Below are 23,593 nucleotides of genomic sequence, written 5' to 3' on the forward strand. Positions count from 1 at the left end.
TCATCACTGGAGTCCTTCATTGTGTGTACAGATCTTGTTTGCTGCATTGCTGTATGGACTGGTTGTCCTTCAGGCAGACTCTGCACTTTTGCCCAACACTTGACAATCTCTGTATCCATGTTCATGTCCACACCTCCCACACAGGCATCTGGGCTGTCTGTCTGTGGCAGATTTGGGCTCTCTTTCTCTGCCCTGCCTGATTTGCTCCTATGTGTTCATCCCATGCTCATCCTTCCCATTCTCCTGCCTGATACCCTTATGTGTGGTTTTCTAGCTCTCCCCCTCCCACACCGCCTGCCTCTGCAGTTCTGCCGGCTGCATTGCTGTACCGGTTTGTGCAGCTTTTTCTAAAGTCAGATGCTCACAGGCTCTGAGCGACTGCTCACTACAGCGCCCCACCAGGCTGTCCCTGAGCAGGGAATCGCTTAAGGCCCAAACTGCAATATTGGCATCCTAGCTTCACGTCTGTACCTCATTCCTCCATCCCTTGTGCCTTTGGTACTCTGTGAGGAGAGGGAATCTTTCATAGGTTTCCCTTTTCCTAAGTATACAATATGCTTTGAACTGTGCTAGGACTTTGTCAAAATCCATGCTGTCCACAGGTGAGAGCTGGAAGCTATTATAAATCTCTGGCTGTACCTGCTATGGTTAATAGTAAAGCCACTTTCCTGGCATGCTCAGCGTGTCTGCATACATTGCAGACATAAACACCACGAACCTCTGTTTGAAATGCTTCCAGACCCCTTCCACATTGCTCCCAACCTTCATTCTCATGGTGGTTTCAGACCATCCATCCTTGCTGGCTGGGTACATGCAGTTCAGGCGTCTGGAATTGCTGTGAAAATTCTTCTTGATTACGCTCAAATCCATCCGCTCCCTGCATCATGTGGTGTTCTTCTCACAAAGGCAAGGAGCGCTTGTGTTTAACAGCTACAGTCCGTTTGTTTAAACATTCCATAGCACAGCACGGACAGCCTGCAGCGTGCTCCAGTCAGCCACAATGTGCTCTGCCCCTGCCCGCTGCCCAACATGGAAGATGCCCTTTTCGCTCTGTGGCCACACCCACATCCTTACACACCCTACCAGGGGTTCTGCACATGGTGGGTGAGGATTTGCAAAGGGAAAGCAAGAGCAGGTGAAATAAAAAGTCCATTTGACTGAAAACCCTTCCACCCACAGCGAGACACTGCCCCGCTTGTTTGTGTTTGCCTGCTGTTTGCATTCATTGGCTTAGCAAGTTCCTACAGACATCCCCTGCCCAATATTGCAAACTGTCCCCCAGATTTCCTGTGGCTGTAGCTACCAGCAGCTTCCCTAGAAGGCACAGGGAGGCGAAACAACCCAGACACTCAGCACCCAGCGATACTATCTTGAGCAAGGACGTGAGCAGCACTTCTTGAAGCGGTGTCAGTGGTTCAGGAGCCCTCCCAAAAAGCTTCATATTCTTGGCTCCACCTGTAGGGGAGAAGAAGGAGCTAAGTGACCTTGTTGCTCATGTGCATGCCCAGGATGCTCAGGAAGCTGCTGTTTTCCAGTCGGGGGATCAGTGTGCCCCGGTGACAAGAGTGGCAAAGGTGGGTGTGCCTGGAGCAGCAAGAGAGGCCACAGGATGCAGGCGCTCCGTGTGCACAGCCAAGGAGTGATGTGCTCACATGGAAGAGGCAGTTGCCCATGGCTTGATGTTCCAAGACGGTGGGTTTCCAGTGATCTTGCTGAAGTTCAGCCAGAGGCACCGCGGCTCAGCACCTGGCGATCAGGCTGCCTGCCTGTGCTACCGACTGTGGAGTGTGCAGCTCCCATTGACCCCCTCCCCCTCCCAGTGAGGGGGCATGTTCCCTGCCCCTTTCTTAGTTCCTGCGTGGCATGTAGCTGGGATGCTTTCTCCGCCTCATGCCTCAAGCTGGTTTCCCCACCGCACCCATGTGGCAATGAATGCTTTGTGGCTCAGGGTCCCTGAGGAGCATACTGTCTGGAGATCACAGTCCTGGGCTCTCTGCAGAGGTAGGAGCATGTGTGCCAGGGGCCACCCTCCCTTGTTTTAGCCTTTTCAAACTTCTGTCAGTTACAAAAGCTGCCCACTGGGCCTTTGCTTCGGGGTGCCATCTGCCCCCCCCCACACACACACACACACAAAGTTGCTCCGCCCAGCCCCAGGCCCTGAAATGCTCTCTCTAGGGGCTCTTCCTTCCAGGAGGGAGGCGGAAGTGAAGCTGGCTCTCATGCCCATGGGGCCTCCTGGAGATCTCCTGCAGGGAAGCACCCTGTGCCCCAGGACAGCTTGCGCTGGGGAGGGGGCTGGGGAAGCGTGTCCCCGGCTGCTCCCCAGAGCCTGGTGCTCTGGCAGGGAGGAGGCAGCCGCTCTGGGCTCATGTTCATCATAAAACTCTGCTTTCTCTTTTGGAAGCCTCTGTTGGGAAACGCTGGTTCTTGGGCTTTTGAACACCTCACGGATGCCCCCTAATGGCTGCTGGGTAAATGGCAGTCTGGAACCAGCTCCGCTCACTCCCGAATCTGTCCCCTCAGACATCTGCTCTTGACACAGAAACCCAAGGAGCGTCAGGACATTGCTCACCCCCCCACCGCCCCGCCTACCAGCTCCCCGTTCTCCACCGCCTCACGCACCTGCTCACGCACCCTCGCCAAGCCCTGCATTCCCCCTGCCCCACGGGGCCCTGTCACCCCACAGCCTCACCTCACCTGCCTCTCATCTAGCCGCAAATTCATCGGCATCCCAGGGTCAGCAGCCTCACCTCCCCTGGGTCTGCATCCCCCCCGTGCCCCATGGACCTGCTGTGACCCCCCATCACTGTACTTTCCCCTCGCCAGTCTTCATTCCCCCTGTGCCCCATGGGTCTGCTGTGACCCCCCAACACTGTACTCTCCCCTCGCCAGTCTTCATTCCCCCTGCGGCCCATGGGCCTGCTGTGACCCCCCATCACTGTACTCTCCCCTCGCCTGTCTGCATCCCCCCTGTGCCCCATGGGCCTGCTGTGACCCGCCATCACTGTACTCTCCCCTCGCCAGTCTGCACCCCCCCCTGTGCCCCATGGGCCTGCTGTGACCCCCCATCACTGTACTCTCACCCCCCCAGTCTGCATCCCCTCTGTGCCCCATGGGCCTGCTGTGACCCCCCCACCATCTTTGTACTCCCCCCACCCCAGTCTGCAGCCCCCCTCCAGCCCATGGGCCTGCTGTGACCCCCCCATCGCTGAACTCTCACAGCATCACAACTGTCCTCACCGCATTCACCTCCACCCCACATAGAGCTGCTGGGGTCCCTGCCGCATAACCTGCCAGTCCCCTCCCCCACAGCCACTCCCACATGGCACTGCTGGGATCCCACTGACTGGCCCCGGACCGGAGAGCTGACTCCCCCTCTGCCCACTAGAGCCCTGCTGCGGCCCATGGGGTGGCAGGGTCCTGGTTGTGCAGGGTTAAACCCTGGGCTCTGGGCTCCCCTTGGCCCTGGGATGAGCAGGGCCCTGGTACCCTGCAGGGCGAGCGCAGGTTCAGGTGTAGGGTGTCCAGCATAACCAGCATTAGCAATAGGGAGGGGGAAGCAGGCGTTGGGAGCAGGAACCCAAAGCAGATCCACCAAGATCTCTGGCCTCTCATCCCTCCCTTCCCCTGCCCTCCCTACCCCGGCCTGCTGGGGCTGAGAGCTCAATCTCTTCCTGCCACCCCATCCCCCCCTCGCTGCCTGGCTGCCCCAGCCTCCCCCACCTCCGGGGGGGGATATCGCATGCCCCCCCACGAGCCACTTGTGCCCCTGACAAGCCTGGCACCCCCAGCAGGGGCTCCGACCCGGGCCTGGCAAGGGTGGTGAGGCTGTGCAGGGCTCGCCAATGGCCCTGCCTGGCTGCAAGGGGCGAGTGGGCAGGAGTGGCTCCAGGCGCTGGGTCTGGGGCCTGCCGTGCCCACGTGCCCCCAGAGGCGCGATGTATGGCCTGGCCGTTATGGTGCGGGGGCAGGGAGCATTCGGCAGCCCAGCCCTCCCCCTTCCTCTCGCTGAAGGCTCTCTTGGCAGCTGCCCCGCTCTCTTGGCAGAGACGCACCAGAACTGGAGAAAGCAGCAAGAGAGAAATTAAAAAGGGAAAAAAGCCCAATAGCCTGGAGAAGCTTGTGTGTTTGCCCTTTGTAATGACGTAGTGTCCTGTGCCTCTCCCCTAACTCCCTTCCCCTCCCTTCGGCCAGCCCCCACCCCTCGCCCCTCACAGCCTTGGAAGCCACAATTAAGCGGCTCTGGGATAAAACACACTGGCTGCAAGAGGACTGGGGCATTGCTTCAAGAGATGGCAAGGCAGCTGGCTGCATCCCTCCTTCCCGGAGTCCTCCTCCTCCTCGCCATCCTCCCGGCTTCTCGGCAAGGAGGTAAGGAAAGCAACAGCTGCCTCTCCCCAGCCTGAGCCAGCCATTTAGCCCCAAGCCAGGCCACCTCTCTTGGGACACCTGACCTCAGGCGCTGCCTGGCTGGGACAAGGCTCCCGGCAGCTGGTTACGGGGCGTGTGTCCCCAAGGGAAGGGGAATGCCCAGCGGGCAGGCTGCTAATGCCACAAACCCCCTTTGGGAACGGAGCAGCTCAACAAAGCCCCCGAGCCAATCGGAGACTTTGCCGTGTCTGCGCTGCCCCTGGGCTCAACTTCCCCCTGCCGTCCATGGGTCCCATCCACAGCTCCTCGCAGAACCTGGCCTGTCCCTTCTGCTCCCCGCCACTGGGGCAGGCATGCTCCCAACTAGCCATGCCCAAGTGTGACATGGCACTAGGGCACTCCCTGGGGCAGGGGTTGGAGCATGTTGAGCTGGGAGCCCAGCCGGGGCTGCGCCTGGGGATCCCTGCCTGACACTGGACAGCAGCTCTCCTGGGGGGAGAGGTGCTGGTTGAGGGGCTCCTACCAGGTCATGCAACGTCCTCCCTAGCGCATCCCAGAAGGCAAGATCCCAGCCCCAGCTAGGGTACCAGGGCCCGCCGGGCTGTCAATGTGGGGGATTGACATACAGAGAGCAGGCGTGGGGTGAGTGTGAGAGTCCAGGGTTCACTCTGTGTGTGTGTGTGTGAGACACAACCCATGTGTATCACACTCTCAGTGTCTCATGTGTCACTCTACCTCCGCGCGTGTGACACAGCCTGTGTGTAGCCACCTCAGTGTGTATGTGAGAGACACAATACACGTGTCTCATTCTGTGTGTGTCTGACACAGCCTGTGTGTTTTGCTGTGTGTGACAGAGACACAATGTGTGTGGATCACTGTCAGCGAGTGTGTGTGGCAAGGTGCCTGTGTAGCACTCTCACTGCAGGTGCGGGTGTGACAGAACCTGTTCATACACCCTTGATGTGTGGATGTGAGAGACACAACCTGTTTGGAGCACTCTACGTGTGTGTGTTTGTATGAGTGTGTATGTATGGCACAGTCCATGTATACAACCTTCAGTGTGCGGGTGTATGAAAGAAAGAGAAACAAAGCCCCTGTGTATAATTCGCAGTGTGTGTGACAGTCTTTGTGTATCACTTTGTGTGCGTGAGACAACACCCAAGTGCATTACTCTGTGTGAGTGTGTGTGTGTGTGACAGCCTGTGTGTATATGGGTATATGTGTGACACAGCCAGTATGGAACACTGTGTTTGTGTGTAGGTGTGATACAGCCCATCTGGATCGCTGTGTGGGTATGTGACACAGCCCAGCCGGATCACTCGGGGTGCGTGTGTGTAGCTGTGACACAGCCCAGCCGGATCACTCGGGGTGCGTGTGTGTGTAGTCGTGACACAGCCCAGCCGGATCACTCGGGGTGCGTGTGTGTGTAGTCGTGACACAGCCCAGCCGGATCACTCGGGGTGCGTGTGTGTGTAGTCGTGACACAGCCCAGCCGGATCACTCGGGGTGCGTGTGTGTGTAGTCGTGACACAGCCCAGCCGGATCACTCGGGGTGCGTGTGTGTGTAGTCGTGACACAGCCCGTGTGCATCACTCCCGAAGGCAAAAGGGATGAAAATGCAGCCTGTAGCTCACAATGCACATTGCAGCTGGAGGGGCGGGGCTGGGAGTGGCTGTGGGGTGGGGCAGGGCTGGGCGTGGCTGCGGGGGGCGGGGCAGGGCGAGTGTAGCTGTGGGGTGGGGCTGGGAGTGGCTGTGGGGTGGGGCAGGGCGAGCGTAGCTGTGGGGCGGGGCTGGGAGTGGCTGTGGGGTGGGGCAGGGCTGGGCGTGGCTGCGGGGGGGTGGGGCAGGGCGAGTGTAGCTGTGCGGTGGGGCTGGGAGTGGCTGTGGGGTGGGTGGGGCAGGGCGAGCGTAGCTGCGGGGTGGGGCTGGGAGTGGCTGCAGAGGGGCGGGGCTGGGAGTGGCTGTGGGGTGGGGCAGGGCGAGCGTAGCTGCGGGGTGGGGCTGGGAGTGGCTGCTTGGGGGACGGGGCTGGGAGTGGCTGCGGGGCGGGTGGGGCAGTGCGAGTGTAGCTGTGGGGCGGGGCTGGGCGTGGCTGCGGGGGGGTGGGGCTGGGCGTGGCTGCGGGGTGGGTGGGGCAGTGCGAGTGTAGCTGTGGGGCGGGGCTGGGCATGGCTGCGGGGGGTGGGGCTGGGAGTGGCTGTGGGGTGGGGCAGGGTGAGCGTAGCTGTGGGGCGGGGCTGGGCGTGGCTGCAGGGGGGCTGGGCTGGGCGTGGCTGCGGGGCGGGTGGGGCAGGGCAAGCGTAGCTGTGGGGCGGGGCTGGGAGTGGCTGCTTGGGGGCGGGGCTGGGAGTGGCTGCGGGGTGGGTGGGGCAGGGCGAGTGTAGCTGCGGGGTGGGGCTGGGAGTGGCTGCGGGGGGGTGGGGCTGGGAGCGGCTGTGGGGTGGGACAGGGCGAGCGTAGCTGTGGGGCGGGGCTGGGAGTGGCTGCAGGGGGCGGGGCAGGGCGAGTGTAGCTGTGGGGTGGGGCTGGGAGTGGCGGTGGGGTGGGGCAGGGCGAGCGTAGCTGCGGGGCGGGGCTGGGAGTGGCTGTGGGGTGGGGCAGGGCGAGCGTAGCTGTGGGGCGGGGCTGGGAGCGGCTGCGGGGGGGCAGGGCAGGGCGAGTGTAGCTGTGGGGCGGGGCTGGGAGTGGCTGCGGGGTGGGGTGGGGCTGGGAGTGACTGTGGGGTGGGGCAGGGCGAGTGTAGCTGTGGGGCGGGGCTGGGAGTGGCTGTGGGGTGGGGCTGGGAGTGGCTGTGGGGTGGGGCAGGGCGAGCGTAGCTGTGAGGCGGGGCTGGGAGTGGCCGTGCCCGCCTGCGGGAGTGGCCGGCATGCCCAGGAAGGTCTGTGGAGGAGCGGGCAGCAGGGAGGGGGAGTGCGAGCGCTCGTGTGCCCGGGGCTGTGCCACGGGGGACCTGTCAGCTGGCCGGGGCGGGCTGTGGGCGGCACGTTCTCGGCTGCCGAGCGGAGCAGGGGAGTGCCCAGGAGGAGCTGCCGAGCAGTGGAGGGGCTCATGCCAGCGCAGACTGTCTCCTGGGGGCCTGTGGCACGTCTGCCTTTCCCAGGCGGGGCAGAGCTTTCTGCCCAGCCGTGTGGCCGTGCCGCTGGCTGCAGCAGGCTCAGATTCTGCCGCTTTGCAGCCGGTAACCCGGGCAGTGCCCACGCTGGCTCAACGGTGGGACTGGGCTTGCCTAGGCGGGAGGTGCGGGGGACCTGCCTCCAGCGGGCCCGACCCTGCCAGGGAACTGCTGTTTGTCCAGACTCCCCTCGCCTCCCCCCATGCCCACGGGGTCTCTGTGGCCACAGGGCTGGCCCCCGCAGAGACACACCTGTAGACCTGGGGTGTGCCTCTCCCCTGCCACGTGGTGCTGGGGAAGTGGGAGAGGCCAGGGCTCTCTTCCCAACTCTGTGTGGGGCCCTCACCACACTCCCTCCACAGGCTTGAACTGGAAGAACCCAGGCTGCGCGAGCCATAGCATCAAGCACTCCCAGGCCAGGCAGGGTGCTGGCTTCGTCTCCCAGCTCTGCCCTGACAAATCCTGTCCACACAGGCTCACGGGCTGCAAAGAGCAGGAGTCCCGCAGGCCAGGCAGCAGGGACCATGGAGAGTGATTCCCAACCCAGGGCTGGATCACATAGGCCTGGAACGCAGGGCCTCGAGCCCGTGGCGTTTACTGCCCAGGCCCATCCCGCCACCTGCCTGCTGCATCGCTGGGGATAATGCGAGCATGCCTGAGCCAGGCCCAAAGCCTGCGCCTGCCCCGGCCCAGCTCCGCAGTAAGGCGATTAGCACAGAGCAGCCTCAGCCTGTGACGGTCACATGCTCACTGAGCACCTCCGAGGCAAGTGTCAGGCTGTGAGAAGCCAAGGCCACCCGCGGGGGGCTTCTGGGGACTTGCAGCTCCTGACACTGTGCTCTAAGCTCTGTGTCTTGGCGCTCACAGCGAGACGGACAGAGAGGCCTTTGTTCTGTGCAATGCACTCTGCCCCATCTGGGCCCCCTCCTCATTTGGGGCCCTACAGAAATGGCACCTACACTGCCCAAACCGTGGGCGCACCATCGCCGGGATGGCCAACCTGGGAGCTGCCCCGCAGCCAGCACTCCTGCATTGGTCCCTCCAGCGCCTCCTGCTGGGGCAGGCTGGGAACTAGTGCTCCTCCACTCTCTACAGCACCTCCTGCTGGTGAGGCTGGTGCTCCCTGCAGCTAGGACTTCTGCACCATTCCCTGCCGCCTGGAGGAGCTTCTCAAAGCCAGTGCTGTTCCTACTCCCTCCAGCGCCTCCTGCTGGCAGAGGCCACAATGGTGCTGTGAGCTCGCCCCTGCTCTGCTTCTTGTGCAGCAGATAAGTCCAGTGCACAGCAGCTGTGTGTGGGAACGGGAGCTGCCCTATTCCCTGTACCTGTGCAGCAGGCATGGCCCCGTTTTCAGTCCACGTGTCTCCCACCCTTGTGCTGCCCACCTGATGATGGCTATTCTCAGATATGGCCAGCCTTTCATAATCTGAATTTTGCCTCTTTTCTAGGGTGACCAGACGTCCCGATAAAATCAGGACTGTCCCGATTTTTAGTTCTTTGTCCCGTGTCCCGACCGATGCACGGTCAGGACACCATGTATCCTGATATTGCGGCTTTGGCCGCTCCAGTGGGTTTTTTGTTGTTGTCGTTTCGGCAACTCTGCTCCGGCCGGCTTTTTTTTGTTTTTGCTTCCCCCATGTGTCCCGATATTTTGTCCATTTCGTCTGGTCACCCTACTCTTTTCCTGCTCGTGAATTGTTCCCCAGGGGCATGACTTTCCCCCAGTGATTTCAGTGAATAATTTGCCATCTGCAGTTCCGCGACGCCCAGCACTGGCGAGCCCTGTTCCGCAGCTGGCAGCAGGAACCAGCGTGGCAGAGGTCTCCTAGAAGCCAGGAGAAGGGCCCTGAATGGAGCTTTAGCCACATGGCAGCGAGTGACTGGCCTCTGATTCCTGCCAGATGGTGCCACCCATCTTATCAGAGCCTTGTAGCCTAGTCCTTGCTGGGGGGGGGGGTCCAAGAGGGGCACTGCAATCTCAGCCCCACGCCAATGGGCAGAGAACAAATGCCTCTGTGCTGGCTGGAAGGCGAGAAGTCTGCAGGAGCCCTGGAGTGCACCATGTGGAGCTGCCCCTGACGAGCCCCCCTGGGTCGGGGATGCCCATGGGCGACCGTTGCAGTTCTGTTGGTTTCAATGCAATCGCTTGCACCAGGGCTGAATTTGGTTCCTCGTGTCTGGTCATTGGCTTTATAGCTCAACAGGTTAGGGCCCCCAGGGCCAGCCTTGCACGTCTGGAGGGGCTGTGCAGTCTGGGGTTCAGCAATCTCCTTAGCACAAGATCCTAGACCTGCCTGGCTGTGAGCAGCAGCCCCTGAAGCCAGCTGGAGCCTCTGAAGGAGACACTAGGGGCTATCTACTCTGCAGTTGGCAGCCAGCCGCCCAGCCTGGGCAGGGCTCTGGCAGGGCCTGAGCTAGTGCGCTAACTAGCTGTGTGGACACCGTGGCTGTGGCCAACATGCAGGCTAGCCACCCAGCTCAGGCCCAGGGCTCGGGTGGGCCTGAGACCTGAGCTGCAATGCCCACACAACTATTTCCAGCATGCTAGCTCGAGCCCTGCTAGCACGTCTGTCTGCCAGGGCTGGGAGGCTTGCCCCAGGTGCAGTGTGGACGTACCCTCATGCTCCAACAAAAGGGCAGGACAGCCAACATCTGGCACCAGCGATCTGAGAGATCTGACCCGTGGACTCTTCAGAGCGTGCAGTGAAGAGCTGGTGCTAAGCTGAGGCCTGGGACTTATTGCCGTCAATACGAATGGCCTGGGATATGAACTAGCCAGCTTGGTGCATCTTGTCCAGCCATGGGCCAAGCTAACCGAGCTCAGAACGGAGGAGTCTGCCATTAGCAGATGTCACCTCCTGATATTCTTTCGACTGTAGGATTCCAAAACCCTCCTGCCAAGCAAGACAAGCCCCCCCTTCCAGCAGCACACAAGGCCACGGTGAGCTTTGCCAAGATCCAGAGGAGGTTGGCACACTCCTCACTCAGCTCAGCTCCACTCTCAGCCCTGTCTGGGGAGGGCAGACTCGGGAAAAGTTGGGATCAGAGCCTAGGAGAGATGGAAACCTCTGTGACAGCCAGTCAGTGAACAGCTGGTGAGGAGGGCTGAGTGGGAGATAACGCTGAAGGTAGCAGGGCCCCATGAGAGACATATAAGCCTGATGGATGGCGCCCGCCCAAAGGATCCAGAGTATCCTTAGGAGCCCTTTGCCCAGCAGCTGAGAAGCATGGCTGAGGCAGCGAACTTGAGAAGGTCTGCACAGAACAAGCCCGTCTCGATGACAAATCCTGAGTTAACAGGGGACCTTCCCTTGGTGCTGGGGAGTGACGCCAATCAGGAGCTGGCTCTGGGGCGAAGGAGAACTAGACCGAGGAGGAAGGATGCCCGGCTTCACACCCCCGACCCCAGCCTACCCGGGCTGGGCAGGGACATTCATCAGCCATGGCTCCAGGACGGCTTCTGTCCCCTGTGCGGTGATGCCAGGTGCTGCACTAAGTGGCACCAGTGCTGGGCCAGCTCCTGCCAATGGGCGCCATCCAGGTCGTGCCCCCGCTGACTGCCGGCTCCTCTCCTCACACCCGGCCTTCTGACTGCTCTTCCTGGGAACCCAGACTCTGCGGGGAGGCTGGGCTGGGATGACTCAGCACCAAAGAACTTACCGGGAGCCAAAGGCCCCTCTGACCTCTCTGGAGGGGCAAATGGAGCCCCTCGCTCAAGTCTTGCTGAGGAATGTCCTCATCCCAGCCCAGCCGGCACTGCGCAGCTAGCTGCTTTAGCCACCGTGTGAGACCGTTCCTCCCAGCAGCAGCCCAGAGGCCCTCAGGGCCGTGTCACGCTGGCAGCCGCGCCAGACAACCACTGCCTGGCACACAGAGCTCCCGCCGACACAATAACCTACTTGGCCGCAATGAGCCCCGAGCTCTGAGCCCTGGAGGCAGGGGACAGGGGCTCCCCCAAGAGCTGAGGGGGTGTGTCTCCCTTTCCCGTCGAGAGTCTGCCCCCCTTCCCCTCTCTCTCCCAGCAGGCAGGAGCAGCAGACTGGGGCTGCCCTCTGGACAGCTCTCCAGGGCCAGGGCTGGACGGCTTACTGGTGGGGAGGCTGGAAGCCCCACGGGGCCCCCCCAGTCAGACACAAGCTGCTCCAGCTGCTCCCACCACGGCTTCCCCACTCCTCTCAGCAGCCAGGGAAGGGGTGGGTGGGAGGTGAGTTCCCCTTGCCATGCTGTCCCTTCCTGTGGCCTTGGCTCCCCGGCTGCACATCACAATCCATGGCTCACAGGGCCAAGCTGCAGCCCGGTGCAAACATCAGTGCAGTTCTGCCATTTACAGCAGGGCTGCAGTTGGCTCTCGGAGTGAGTCTGTGGTGCAGACAGGGCATTGCTCTGGGGAACCTCGCAGCACTGGCATCCCAGCTGCGCCCCAGTCTGGGGAGCTCCCCCTGGTAGATGTTTGCAGCAGCTGAGGCTGGCGGTGGTCTGAAGTGCAGGACAGGGAGGGGCCGCATGGACACTTTGCGTTTGTTTTTAAACAAGGAATTATCTGGGATTTGTTTTTCCAAGCCAGCGGGAGGCGAGCGGAGCGGGAGCCAGGGTTCTAATCCCTGTTTGAAAAGGTCAGAGCCCTGTCATTCATCCTAGCCAATAACGCAGTCTCTGCGACAGGAAAGTGGGGCAGGGCCAGGCCAGGGGAGTGAGAGGGACAGACAGACAGACGGATGGGGAGACAGGAGACCGAGGGCTGGAACGAGTGCCTTTGGCTGCGGGAACGTGTTATCGCTCTGAATTCCATGCAAAGTGAGATCAGCTCGTCTGGAATCTGGAACCAATTCCAAAGCCTGCGGAGGCTCAGTGTAATGTGCTCCACATTAGGCCGGCTCTGTGCTAGCTGCACGGGTCAAGGGCTGCGGGCCTGGGCATGCAAGCTCCTGGCAGTGCAGCAGAGGTCCACTGGGCTTTGCCTTCTCCAGGGCCTGACACCCAAGGCTCTCAAAATACTTTGCTGTCCTGTGACCTTCCCATCCCATCAGGGGCACCTAGTGCTACCTCACATTACAGGTGGGGCAACTTCCCTGAGACAGGAGGGGAAGCCCCTAGGCTGCCTGGCAAGTCATTGGCACAGGTGGGATGGCATCTATAACTCATGGATCCCAGCCTTGTACTCTGTCGTCCATCCAGTACTGCTAGTGTGAACCCGGGCACTAGTGCTCTGTCTGTGTCTGGGGCTATAAGTGTGACCCATGACACTAGTGCCCTTTGTGTATCTGGTCTGTGAATGTGAACCCTGGCACTAGTGCCCTATGTGTGTCTGGGGCTGGGGGTGTGAACCCTGGCACTAGTGCCCTGTGTGTACATAGGGGCTGTGAGTGTGAACCCTGGCACTAGTGCTCTGTCTGTGTCTGGGGCTGGGGGTGTGAATCCTGGCACTAGTGCCCTGTGTGTACATGGGGGCTGTGAGTGTGAACCCTGGCACTAGTGCCCTGTGCGTGCCTGGGGCTGGGAGTCTATGTCTATGTCTTGGGGCTGTCTATGGCGCAGGCAGGATGTTGTCTCCTCCCCCAGGGGCAGAAGCAGCTGGAGCAGAGAGCACTAGGAAGGCTTGTCCCAGCTGGACACGTCTCCGTGTCTCTGGCTGGAGTGGGTGAGAGGGCTGCTGTAGGGAGCCTGGTCTGGGTGTTGGGAAGGAAATGAGAACTTCTCCAAAGCCTGATAAAGCTCCCCAGCAGTGAGAGCAGCCGCCTGCGGGCAGGCTCCGTCTCAGCCCCTCGATGCCACCTGCTGGGCATGTTTATTTGGGCAGCTGCTAGTGACTCCTTCAACTTCCACGCCCGAAGAACATAACCTAGCTGGGCGAGCTGGCCCGGAAGGACCTGGCTGGGTAGAGACTGACACAGAGCACCCGGCCATGGGCTGGGCTGAGATGGGAGCAGGGCTGCCACCCGTCACGCCTCTCCAATGTGGGAACAATGCCCCCTCAGACCAGCCCTTGCCTAGGGGCAGCTGTGCACACTGGGACTGGGCCAGCTCCTGCAGGCAGCGGGTAGGATGTCTGTGCCCTCCCAGCTGGAGGCCCCACCCAGGGCAGGCAGGCAAGCCGTGTGCCCCGATTTACACAGAGGTCGCACTAGGCCACCCCAGGCAGAACTCCATGCCTAGCATGGCAACCCCGGGGCTCCCTGCTCAGCACAGCAAACCCATCCTCTGCTGTCTCCCCTGCAAGGGGGTCCTGGTCCTGCCTTTGAGGCGCTTAGTGATCTGGGCCTGGGATACCCCATGGAACTCCAGCTCCCACATCCCAAACACCGCACCCCGTTTTGTGCTGTCTGGGAGACTCAGCAGAGGCCAAGAACTACCTGGCGCTGCCCTGTAGAAAGACGGAGGGTTCGCTTCCCAGTGCTGTGTCTAAATACAACAGCCCTCCCAGCACCGAGTCCACACACAAGGGCTTGTCAACAGAAGCATATGGCTCTATGCAAAGGAATGGAGGTTCACGCAGCAGTGCCCCAGTATGTCCCCAGGGCTGACTAGCTAGGAGCAGGGTGGTGGCAGGCAAAGGTGGGCCCTGTCCCTGCTCCGTAGGGGGGCAACTGTTGGTGGGATTGGGGCGAAGATCCTGCCTGAGGGTATCAGCTGGGGCTCTCCTAGCCTCATGGCAACCATCAGGTTCATTGTAGCTCAGCCTCCCCTCCCCCGCCTGAGAAATGGTGCTGGCTTGAATCCCAGGCAGCACTGGGCTGGCACAGATCCTGCTGCAGGGCAGCCGTTACTGACACAACCATGGGCCTCCCCCTTTCCGGGGCTGTCCCAGAGCTGTGTGGGGTGTTACAGGAACAGCCGGCATCCCAAAGCCGAGCCCTTCCCCGCACAGCGTGCTCAGCCGCCCAGAGATCAGGGCCCTGGAGACGGGCCTGTTAGTCCCCGACAGGCCCGTCTCCCCTGGAGACCTCCCCCCCGGAGTCTTACACCAGCTGGATAGGAATTAGAGCCAGGCCAGACTCCTGCCCCAGGGAGGAGAGCCAGGTGCTCCCTTGCCTCAGGGGTGAATAGCCCTCCGCCAGGGCCCTCAGGGGTGTACAGCCCTCCCCCTTGGGCCTGAAGGGTGTCACGGCCCTCCACCATGAGTCTCAGGGGCACATGTGGCTTTTCTGGGTCCCATTAGCAAAATGACAGGGCTCTGAGCACAGCAACCCCGTGCTGCTACCTTCACTGGGCTTGCCAACTGTAGATCTCAAAGTACTTCCCCAGGGTAGGTCTGTGTCACTATCCACACAGTAATGATGGGCAAACTGTGGCACAGGGAGGTGCAGGGAATGGCTCGTGATCCCACGGCAGAGCTGGGACCTGGCACTGCCCCGCAGCTCGTGCACTCAAGAGGGCAGTCCTGCTTTCTCTGTTTGTCCCAGGAAGGTTTCTGGGCTCCCTATGGGCTGGGTGGACGAGGCCCGGCGGATGTGTTTCCCAGCTGGCTGTGTGTGACGCTGCCTGTTCCTTTTGCAGGGGTGCCTGGTGCTGGAGTGGGAGTTCCAGCTCTAGGATATTACCCAGGTAAGAACCCACTCCCCCAGCTGGACATGGGAAGCTGCTGTTTGCAGGGAATGGGACTGTCTCCCCACCCAGCAGGGCACGCTCTCCCCTGCATGGGGAGGGAAGTGAGGGTGCAGTGGAAGAGGGGTGAGCGGTGGGAGGCCCCTGTTCAGATCCTGTGGGGGATGGGAATTGAACCTGGGTCACCTACATCCCAGGTGAGCATGCTAGCCCCTGGCTACGCGTTATATGATGAGCACCACTACTCCTCCAGCTGGATTTTGAATGGGCCCTGATCTGGCAGGTGGCCTCTGAGCCCGCCCCCGGATGGCGCTTGGCAATGACTCAGATGGAGGAATGCCTGTCTTCTCCCCCTCGCATCGGGGCTTGGGCCGGAGGTGGGCTTTGGGGGCCTAGAGAAGGCAGCAGGGCCTGTACGCAGACGCAGAAATGTAGGTACTGAGGGAACTTTAACCCTCAAAACTTAGGTGCCGAGAGTTTCGGCACCTCCAGCATGAGCGGGAGCTTTGTGGATTGCAGCGGGGCCTAGACCTGGGACTTGGGCGCTAAAGCCTGGACTAGGCACTGCCTTACCTATGTCCCTCAGGGCTCAGCCCCTGTGCCGGGCTGTGACGGAGTTCAGAGTCTGCATTCCAGGCACAGAGCCAGCCCCTCAAGTCCTCCTGGGAGCCAGGGAACCACTGGCCTGTGAGCCCAGCTCTGGCTGGCGGGACTCTCCATCTACTGAGAGTGCAGGGCTGCTGCAGTGCAGCACGGGCTGTCCTTGCTGCGGCGAGCACTGGAAGGGAGCTGTCCCACCGTGTGGCTTTAGCCACAGCCGGCAGCCTGGCTTCACCTGCTGCTGGCCTGACTGGGCGGGGGTGAGGCTGACAGGCAGTGACCTTCAGCAGGGTGTTTTCCGGGCCCTTTCACTGCCCACTTCCCAAAGGAAAGAGGAGTCTCACTCGGGCAGTCCAACTGCAAGCTGGCAGGGGACCAGCTGCCCACGTCTTCCTGGCTCTAGTTCCTGTGGCTCTGGGCTGGAGCATGGTGGGGTGGAGGCCCTGGGATGGCAGCTCTCAGAGCTATACCCATGGGTACTGATTACTCCAAAGCCGTGATGCGGGCAGGGCTGGAGGGCAGGGCGCTAAGCACGTGTTGCTGTTTGCAGGAGCTGCTGGGGTTGGAGGCCTGGGAGCAGGAGGCCTGGGGGCGGGAGCTGGACTTGCAGGTGAGCGCTGTCCTGAGATGCACAACCCAAAGTCACCACCTACATGGCCCAAGGCAATGGTGGCTGGCGAGCAGGCTTGCTGCTGGCTGAGTCCCTGGAAGCAAGCATCTCTCCTGGGTATGGGGGCACCATACAGCGGCTCCCCCCAGTAAGGAGGCACCCCTGTCCCTGTGTGCAGAAGCGCCTGTAGTGGGTCCTTCACCTTAGTGTGGAGGTATCTGCTTCCTGAGCTGCAGTGTCCCCCCATAACCAAAGGGAGTGGCACATGCCCCCTTCTGTGGTGCTATTGGATTCTCCAGGGAGAGGGCACTTCAGTCTTGCAAACTAACATCTGGAAGCTTCTGCTCCAGCCACCCAGGGATCAAATCAGGGAAGTTCTCAGACTCATGCTGTCGAGGAGACCAGCCTCGTGGGGCCTTCAAACCCATGTGCCTGGCTCTCAGGTGGGACGGTACAGGGGCGGTTCTCTGCCCCGAGCTGCATGGCCAGTGTGCCAAGTTCATCTTGCCGGCTCCAGGCCAGCTGCCTGTGTGACACAATCTCCCAAGGCCAGGGGCTGGGCAGCGACTTGTGTGTCTCCCTCCAAACCACCAGACTTACCGCATCAATTGAGCTCTTGCTTTTCTCTAGGGCTCGGTGTTGGAGCAAAACCTCCCAAGCCAGGTAAGGGACATCTCCCCGTCTGTGGGCTCTCGGCTGTGCAGCACAGGGCTCCATTTGCTAGGGCAGGGCTCGGCAGAAGCCAGGCATGGACATGCAGGGGTTTCCCATCAGCTGCTCCCCTTGCTTCTCTCGCATGGGGCTGAGTGGGGGGTCACCACTACGACTCCTCTGCGGCTGCCTTCTCCCTCCCAGCCTGAGCCCTGCTCGCTGTGCCCTGATGGCACCCATGCCCGCATATCACACTGCCCCAGCTTAGACCCCTCCCACACTCTATAGTTCCCTGCTTTGACAGCTGCCCCCCGCCCCAGACGGGCAGAGCCCCCTGCCCTGCCTCCTTCCCCAGTGCCTTGGGATCACGAGACCTCTCTTGCTGCTCACCCGCACGGAGCTCTCCTCAGCCACAGCCACACACCATGCCTGGAGCCCAATGCAGGGATTCATGCCTTGGGGGCAGAGAACTCACCGAGTTCTCGTGGGGGAGCCTCCTTCGCACCCTGGGGCTGGCAGCCCATGACCCCTTGGAGCACTGGCGGGGGGGGGGTGCTAGGGCTGTGATTGGCACTGTCCCCGCCCCGCGGGAAGCAGAGTGGCAGCCAATGCCTGGTTGAGAGGAAGGCCCAGGCCACAGCAGAGCTGCTGGCCTATGGTCATCTGCACCTTCCTGGTTCAGGGCCTGGCAGCCTCAGGGCACTGGTTCCAGGCAGCCTCTTCTGCTGCCAGCGAGGCTTGGTTAAGGCATGTCAGGCCCCAACTAGCCTGAAGTTAAATGCCAACTCCAGGGGACTGAGCCAAAGCCCAGCACTCCCCGGTGCCCAGCACCACCTGGGGAACTGCAGCATGCAGAGCCTAGGGCAGGGAGAGGATCCTGGCTCCCCCAGCCTGTCTGTAAGTCAGCCATCCCGGCGCTAGGGACAGAGCTCAGGAGCTCCAGAGTCAGTTGTGCCCATCTGAGAGCAGACGTAAAGTTGCAGTAATGTCAGCCCCGTGCCAAACCCAGTGGCTGCCAAGAGGTTGTGCCCTGGAAAGCTGGCAGAGCCTCTCTCCACCTTTCAGGATTCAGTGTCAGGCCAGACAACCAGCCAGGTGCCTTTTTTCAGGCAAACCCCACACTGGAGCAGGAGGCACCTGTGGGGCAGAGGGTCCCATTTACAGTGAGATGTGCAGCCTGCAGGAGGCTCAGCACAGGGCTCCCAGGAGCCTGCTTGTGTCCCTCAGATGGCAGTGCCCCGCCTGCCCAGTCCAGCCTTTCCCCTGCAATGCCTGCAGTGGGGTCAGCTGGGCAGGGTGCTTCCCAGAAACCTCTCCGGCATGGCTAGACATGGCTTCGGCCCTGTGGGGTGAGGGGCTGCCCAGTGGCTGCGAGGATGCCTGGAGAAACCGAGCCCCGGGCGGCAGCATCCTCCAGCTGTGGATGGAGCTGCTGAGAAATCGTCTGGTTGTTGTAGGATGGATCCACACTTATTCCAAGGAGCATGTCGCTGGCAGTCCACGTGTCATCACCGTACTGTTTGGTGGGACAGCTGGGCCAGTGCACGTCTCATCATGGGACCCTCTGCTGTGCCAGGCTGGGCCAGTGTGTTTGGTCATCACCAGATCAGGGGCATGCAGCTGGGCCCTAGCTCATCTGGGTGCTAGGGAGGGAGCAGGAAGGAAGGGGGCTGAGCCCCTGGCATGTTGGGAGGCAGGTGAGAGATGCTGAGTCAGTCCCGGGGACAGGGGCTGGAGATCGACCATGCTGCCAGGTGCCCATCCGAGTGGGGCCAGGAGGCTCAAACCCCTTTGGGGTACTTCCAGGTCAGACTGCCCACCCAACCTTGGCCCTGCCCAGAGCCTAGGTGAGCAGCAATGCGATTGGCCCCTGGGCCTGTCCATCTGCATCTCCGCGGGTGTCCCTGGCAAGGTGGGTCTCCGATTTCAGTGTATGGAAAGAAAAACAAGGCCTGTGTTTGTGGGTAATGAAACCCAAATGGTGCAGAGCTGTGCGGGCCCAGCCTGACTGCTGGCAGCCGCCCTCCGCCAAGGGCAGTGGAATGTGCGCCTGGAGGAGCGAGTGGGTGATTAGGCACAGATGTTGGAAGGCAGCAAAGTCCTGAGCCAGAGCGATTGCCATTGTGTCTACTCAGAGCCTGGCTGAAATAACTGGGCTGAGCTTAACTGTCCCCATCACCTCTGCCTGCCTCCAGCCTTCCCTCCTTACCCAGCATGCCAGGCTGGGCAGCCGTCCCCTGATGCCCCTTCTCACCAATCTTCTCTTTCCAGGCCTCGGGGGACTTGGCACACTTGGCCTGCAGCCAGGTGAGTGTTTTGACTCTTAGGGGCTCTCTGGGGAGGCTGAGCCCTGCAAGGGGCTGGCATTGGACCCCTCAGCCAGGGCACTCCCTTGCATACAGCACACACTGCAGATCCTTGTGCACCTCTCCTGATTCCTGTTTGCCCAAGCCACAGAGACAGGCGCTGAGATATGCAAGGCTGCCAAGGGGGTTGGACAACCTCGCAGTGCGTGGAGGTTGGGGAGCCAGGCTCCCTCGCAGCTGTGGGGCCCAGGGAGCTGGGGCTGTTCCCAGTCTTGAGCGATGGGATTCAGCCACAGCCCCCGATCAGGGTCAGGGCTCCATTGTGCCAGGCACTCCAGGCCTGGCTCCCACCCCACAGGCATGAGCACATGGGGCAGGAAGCAGGGATGGAGCCCACCTTTTGGGGAGCCACAGGACAGCTAGGTGCTCCACACCATCTCGGGATCTTTTAACTGTCTGCAGCCCAGCTTGGCTGTGGTTGACCAGCTGGGTCCCTACCAGGGGCTGCAGGGAGCAGAGGGTGAGGGTGCCAAGGGATAAGGCAGGAACATGGAGGAGAGCTCAGAGATATTTGTGGGACGGGGGTCAAAGCTGGGATGGGGAGAAACGTGGTCAGAGACATGGGCAGACACGTACAGAGGGGCAGAGCTGGGTAGGGGATACGGTGGGAGTTAAGGAGTCTGGACAGACATTGAAGAGGGGAGAATATGGTCATATAATAGCAGGAAGGGAAAAGTCTGCTCACTCCAGCAGCCCCCCTGCTATCCCAGCCCAGGGCTCCCCCCACAAATCTACTGATACAACTCAATCCTGACCACAGCCCCCAGCTGTCCCAGTCTGGGGCTCCCCACACAGCTCTGCCAGTGCCCACCCTGATCCTGCCCTTCAGTCCCTGCAGTCCCAGCCCTGGGCTCCCTACACAGTTCAGCTGGCGCTGTGAGCTGGTTTCCGCTCCAGTCTGCCTGGAGCAGCGACTCACTAGGAGTCCTGTCAGGAGGTGGTCCCGCTCCCTCCACATGGGCTCTGTGACGCAGCAGGGAGGGGGAGCGTTGACCTGGGAATGTGGCAGGGGAGTTTTGGGGGGGTGGGGGGGGGAGACCTGAGAGCCTGTAACCTGAGCCAGGAGGGGGAGGGGGAGGTAACACCTCTGCCGGGGAAACTGGACAGAGGCTGCAGGAGGGAGCCTGCTGGGGGGGTTTTGGTTTCAGTTTGGCACTGGGTGGTGGAATGCAGGGAACCCCAGGGCTGGGGTCTGAGCTCCCTGCCTGCCCCCCAGAAGGACTTGACTGAGGGGTCCTGGTTGTACCCACAAGCTCTGTTTTAGACTGTGTTCCTATTGCCCAATAAACCTTCTGCTTTACTGGCTGGCTGAGAGTCATGGTGAATCCCAGGAAAAGGGGTGCAGGCCTCGGACTCCCCCACACTCCGTGACAACTGGTGGAAGTGGTGGGATGTACTGCACCCCGTGAACGGCACTTCCTGCAGTAAGTGACTAGGGAACAGTAAAACGAAGGGGGATTGACGGGGACCAGGCGTGCTGAAGATTCAGAGAGAGACGGTTTCAGGGGGCAGTTAACCCCTGGGAGTGTGTGACCAGAGAGAAGGACTTTTGCAGTAACAGGGTCCCCCAGGGGATTGCAGCGAGCGGTCCCAGGGGCGGAGGAGTCTGCAGCTCGACCCTGGCAAAGAGGTGGTGACCTCAAGAAGGACTGGCACCCTCGGGGTTCTTCTTGGAAACCATTGGGAGGTCCACCAAGGAACAGCTGATTGTCCAGTTGGAGGATAGGGATCGCTTGGATGACCCGATCCCTGTCCCTGAGGGAAGCCGCCCGGTGGACGCAGCGTGGCCCCTGGGGCCTGACCAGGCTGGGAGGGGTCAGACTGCTGCCGAGGATATCCCGAGACCCATCCTACCTATGCCTAGGGGAGGGGTTGGGGGAAACCCAGCGAATGCCAAGGGCACCCTGACCCCGGCAGCCAGCGGGGGATCCTCCTGGCGGAGCTCCTCATCCCTGGAGAGGAAGCGGCTGGAATGGAAGAGGGAGATGAAAATGAGCAAGCTGGAGGATCATGAAAGGCAACGTCAGCATGAGCAGGAGGAGAAGGAGAAACAGAGGCAGCATGAAGAGAAGCAGAGACAGCATGAGCTGGAACTGGCCAGGCTGAGGAGCAGTGGGGCCCCGGCTGTGGTGAGTGAGGGGGGACCCAAGACTGCAAGGAGCTTTGATCAGTGCTTCCCGGCCCAGCGTAAGCAGGGGGAGGACATAGATAGCTTCCTGACGGCCTTTGAGAATGCCTGTGAGATGCACAGGGTTGACCCTGCAGACAGGCTCCAGTTTCTCACCCCCTTACTGGACCCCAAAGCCGTGGAGGTGTACAGCCGGATGACAGGGCCGGAGGCAGGGGACTATGAACTGTTCAAGCAGGCCCTGCCCCGTGAGTTTGGGCTGACCCCCGAGATGTACCGGAGAAGGTTCCGGAGTCAACGTAAAACGCCTGAGGTCACCTACCTACAACTGGTCAACAAGATGCAGGGATATGCCCGCGAGTGGACAGCTGGGGCCCAAGCTAAAGAGGACCTGCTTGACCTAATCATACTGGAGTAACTGTATGAACAGTGCCCTTCCGACCTGAGGCTGTGGTTGGTGGACAAAAAGCTCGAGAACCCCCAGCACGCAGGGCAGCTGGCCGACGAGTTTGTGAACAGTCGGTCAGGGGATAGCCGGGAGGAGTCCCAAAAGAACAGCCCCCCCCACCCTCCCGATGCAGAGAGAGAGTCACCATGGGACCTCCCAGTGGGGAAATAGGGAGAACCCCCTCCCAAGGGGAATGCCTGGCGCCAGGACCATCCGACCTGCTCGAGGGGACCAACGTGACCTGAGCTGCTATCACTGTGGCCAGAGAGGCCACGTACGGACCCAGTGCCCCAGGCTCAGGGACAGACTGAGCAGACCCAACCTACCCAGGGTTAACTGGGTAGGGACCCAGCTGGACGAGGGGCAGACGGCCCAGGCAAGGGGGGCTGCCAGTTTACCACCTGCTCAGGAGGGAAGAGTACCCCCGGCCAGCTCCGCCAGAGAGCTGGATGCTCTGGACTCAGGGTGCTCGGTTTAAAGGGTGGGCGCGGGGCTGTCCCTCCGGAAAGAGTGCCTTGTTCCCCTGGAGGTGGATGGGAAGAATGTCAATGGATACTGGGATACGGGCGCAGAGGTGATGCTGGCCCGGCCCGAGGTGGTGGCCCCAGATCGGGTGGTGCCCAACACCTACCTGACCCTGACGGGGGTGGGCGGGACCCCATATAAGGTGCCCGTGGCAAGGGTACACCTGAAATGGGGGGCCAAGGAGGGCCCCAAGGGCGTGGGGGTGCACCACCATTTGCCCACTGAGGTTTTGATGGGGGGAGACCTAGAGGACTGGCTAAGCAACCCCCAGGCCGCCCTGGTTGTGACCCGTAGCCAGAGCCGGCGAGGGGCACTGCACCCCGACCTTGGGGAGGGTACCACACTGGAGGCACAGGACCCTACCCTGGTGGGGAGGGAGCGCCGAGGGGCACGGCTCAGAGAGGCTGAGGCCTCAGACCTGGCCACTGAGGGGGAACCAGGCCCCATCCCTTCCCCAGCCGCTGAGTTCCAGGCCGAGTAGAGGAAAGATCCCTCCTTGCGGAAGCTCAGGGACCTGGCCGACCTCAGTGTGGGACGGACCATGAGGAGAGGCTGCCAGGAGAGGTTCCTGTGGGAGAAGGGGTTCCTGTACCGAGAATGGGCTCCCACAAGGGAAGTAGAGTCCTGTGGGATCAGGAGGCAGCTGGTGGTCCCCCAGAAGTATCGGCGCAAGCTCCTGTACCTGGCCCGTGACATCCCCCTCGCAGGGCACCAGGGAATCCGGCGCACCCGGCAGAGGTTGCTACAGAACTTTTACGTTGCTACAGAACTTTTACTCTTTACCACGGTCCGGCAGTATTGCCGATCCTGTGACCCCTGTCAGAGGGTGGGGAAGGCCCGGGACAAGGGGAAAGTGCCTTTGAGACTTTTGCCCATCATAGAGGAGCCTTTCCAGAAGGTGGCCATGGACATCGTGGGGCCTCTCAGCAGGACGACCCGGTCGGGGAAGAAATACATTCTGGGGGTGGTAGATTTCGCAATCCACTACCCCGAGGCAGTGCCCTTAGCTTCCATTGAAGCAGACACCGTGGCAGATGCGCTCCTGACCATTTTCAGCTGAGTGGGGTTCCCCAAGGACGTCTTGACAGACCAAGGGTCCAACTTCATGTCGGTCCTGCCCTGGTGCTTGTGGGAGAAATGTGGGGTCCGGCACAACTGGGCCTCAGCTTATCACCCCCAGGCCAATGGGCTGGTGGAGAGGTTCAATGGGATGCTAAAGATGATGCTGAAAACCTTTA

General features: G+C 61.3%; 1 protein-coding gene across 4 annotated transcripts in view; it reads left to right on the plus strand.

The window, feature by feature from the left end:
* Positions 1-4,182: 4,182 nt before the first annotated feature.
* Positions 4,183-23,593, plus strand: part of ELN (elastin) — a 91,917-nt gene continuing 72,506 nt past the window's right edge. For 2 of the 4 annotated variants that reach the window (XM_084650792.1, XM_084650793.1), the window contains exons 1-5: positions 4,184-4,371; positions 14,980-15,027; positions 16,178-16,237; positions 16,868-16,900; positions 19,160-19,195. In XM_084650792.1, coding sequence (XP_084506918.1) covers positions 4,293-4,371; positions 14,980-15,027; positions 16,178-16,237; positions 16,868-16,900; positions 19,160-19,195 — 256 coding nt within the window. In that variant the 5' untranslated portion in view covers positions 4,184-4,292. Of the gene's footprint in view, positions 4,372-14,979; positions 15,028-16,177; positions 16,238-16,867; positions 16,901-19,159; positions 19,196-23,593 lie in introns of all 4 variants that reach the window. The other 2 variants (XM_084650794.1, XM_084650795.1) reach the window with 2 other exon arrangements.

This window comes from Lepidochelys olivacea (assembly GCF_965140295.1).
Source record: "Lepidochelys olivacea isolate rLepOli2 genome assembly, chromosome: 17".
Taxonomy (NCBI): domain Eukaryota; kingdom Metazoa; phylum Chordata; order Testudines; family Cheloniidae; genus Lepidochelys; species Lepidochelys olivacea.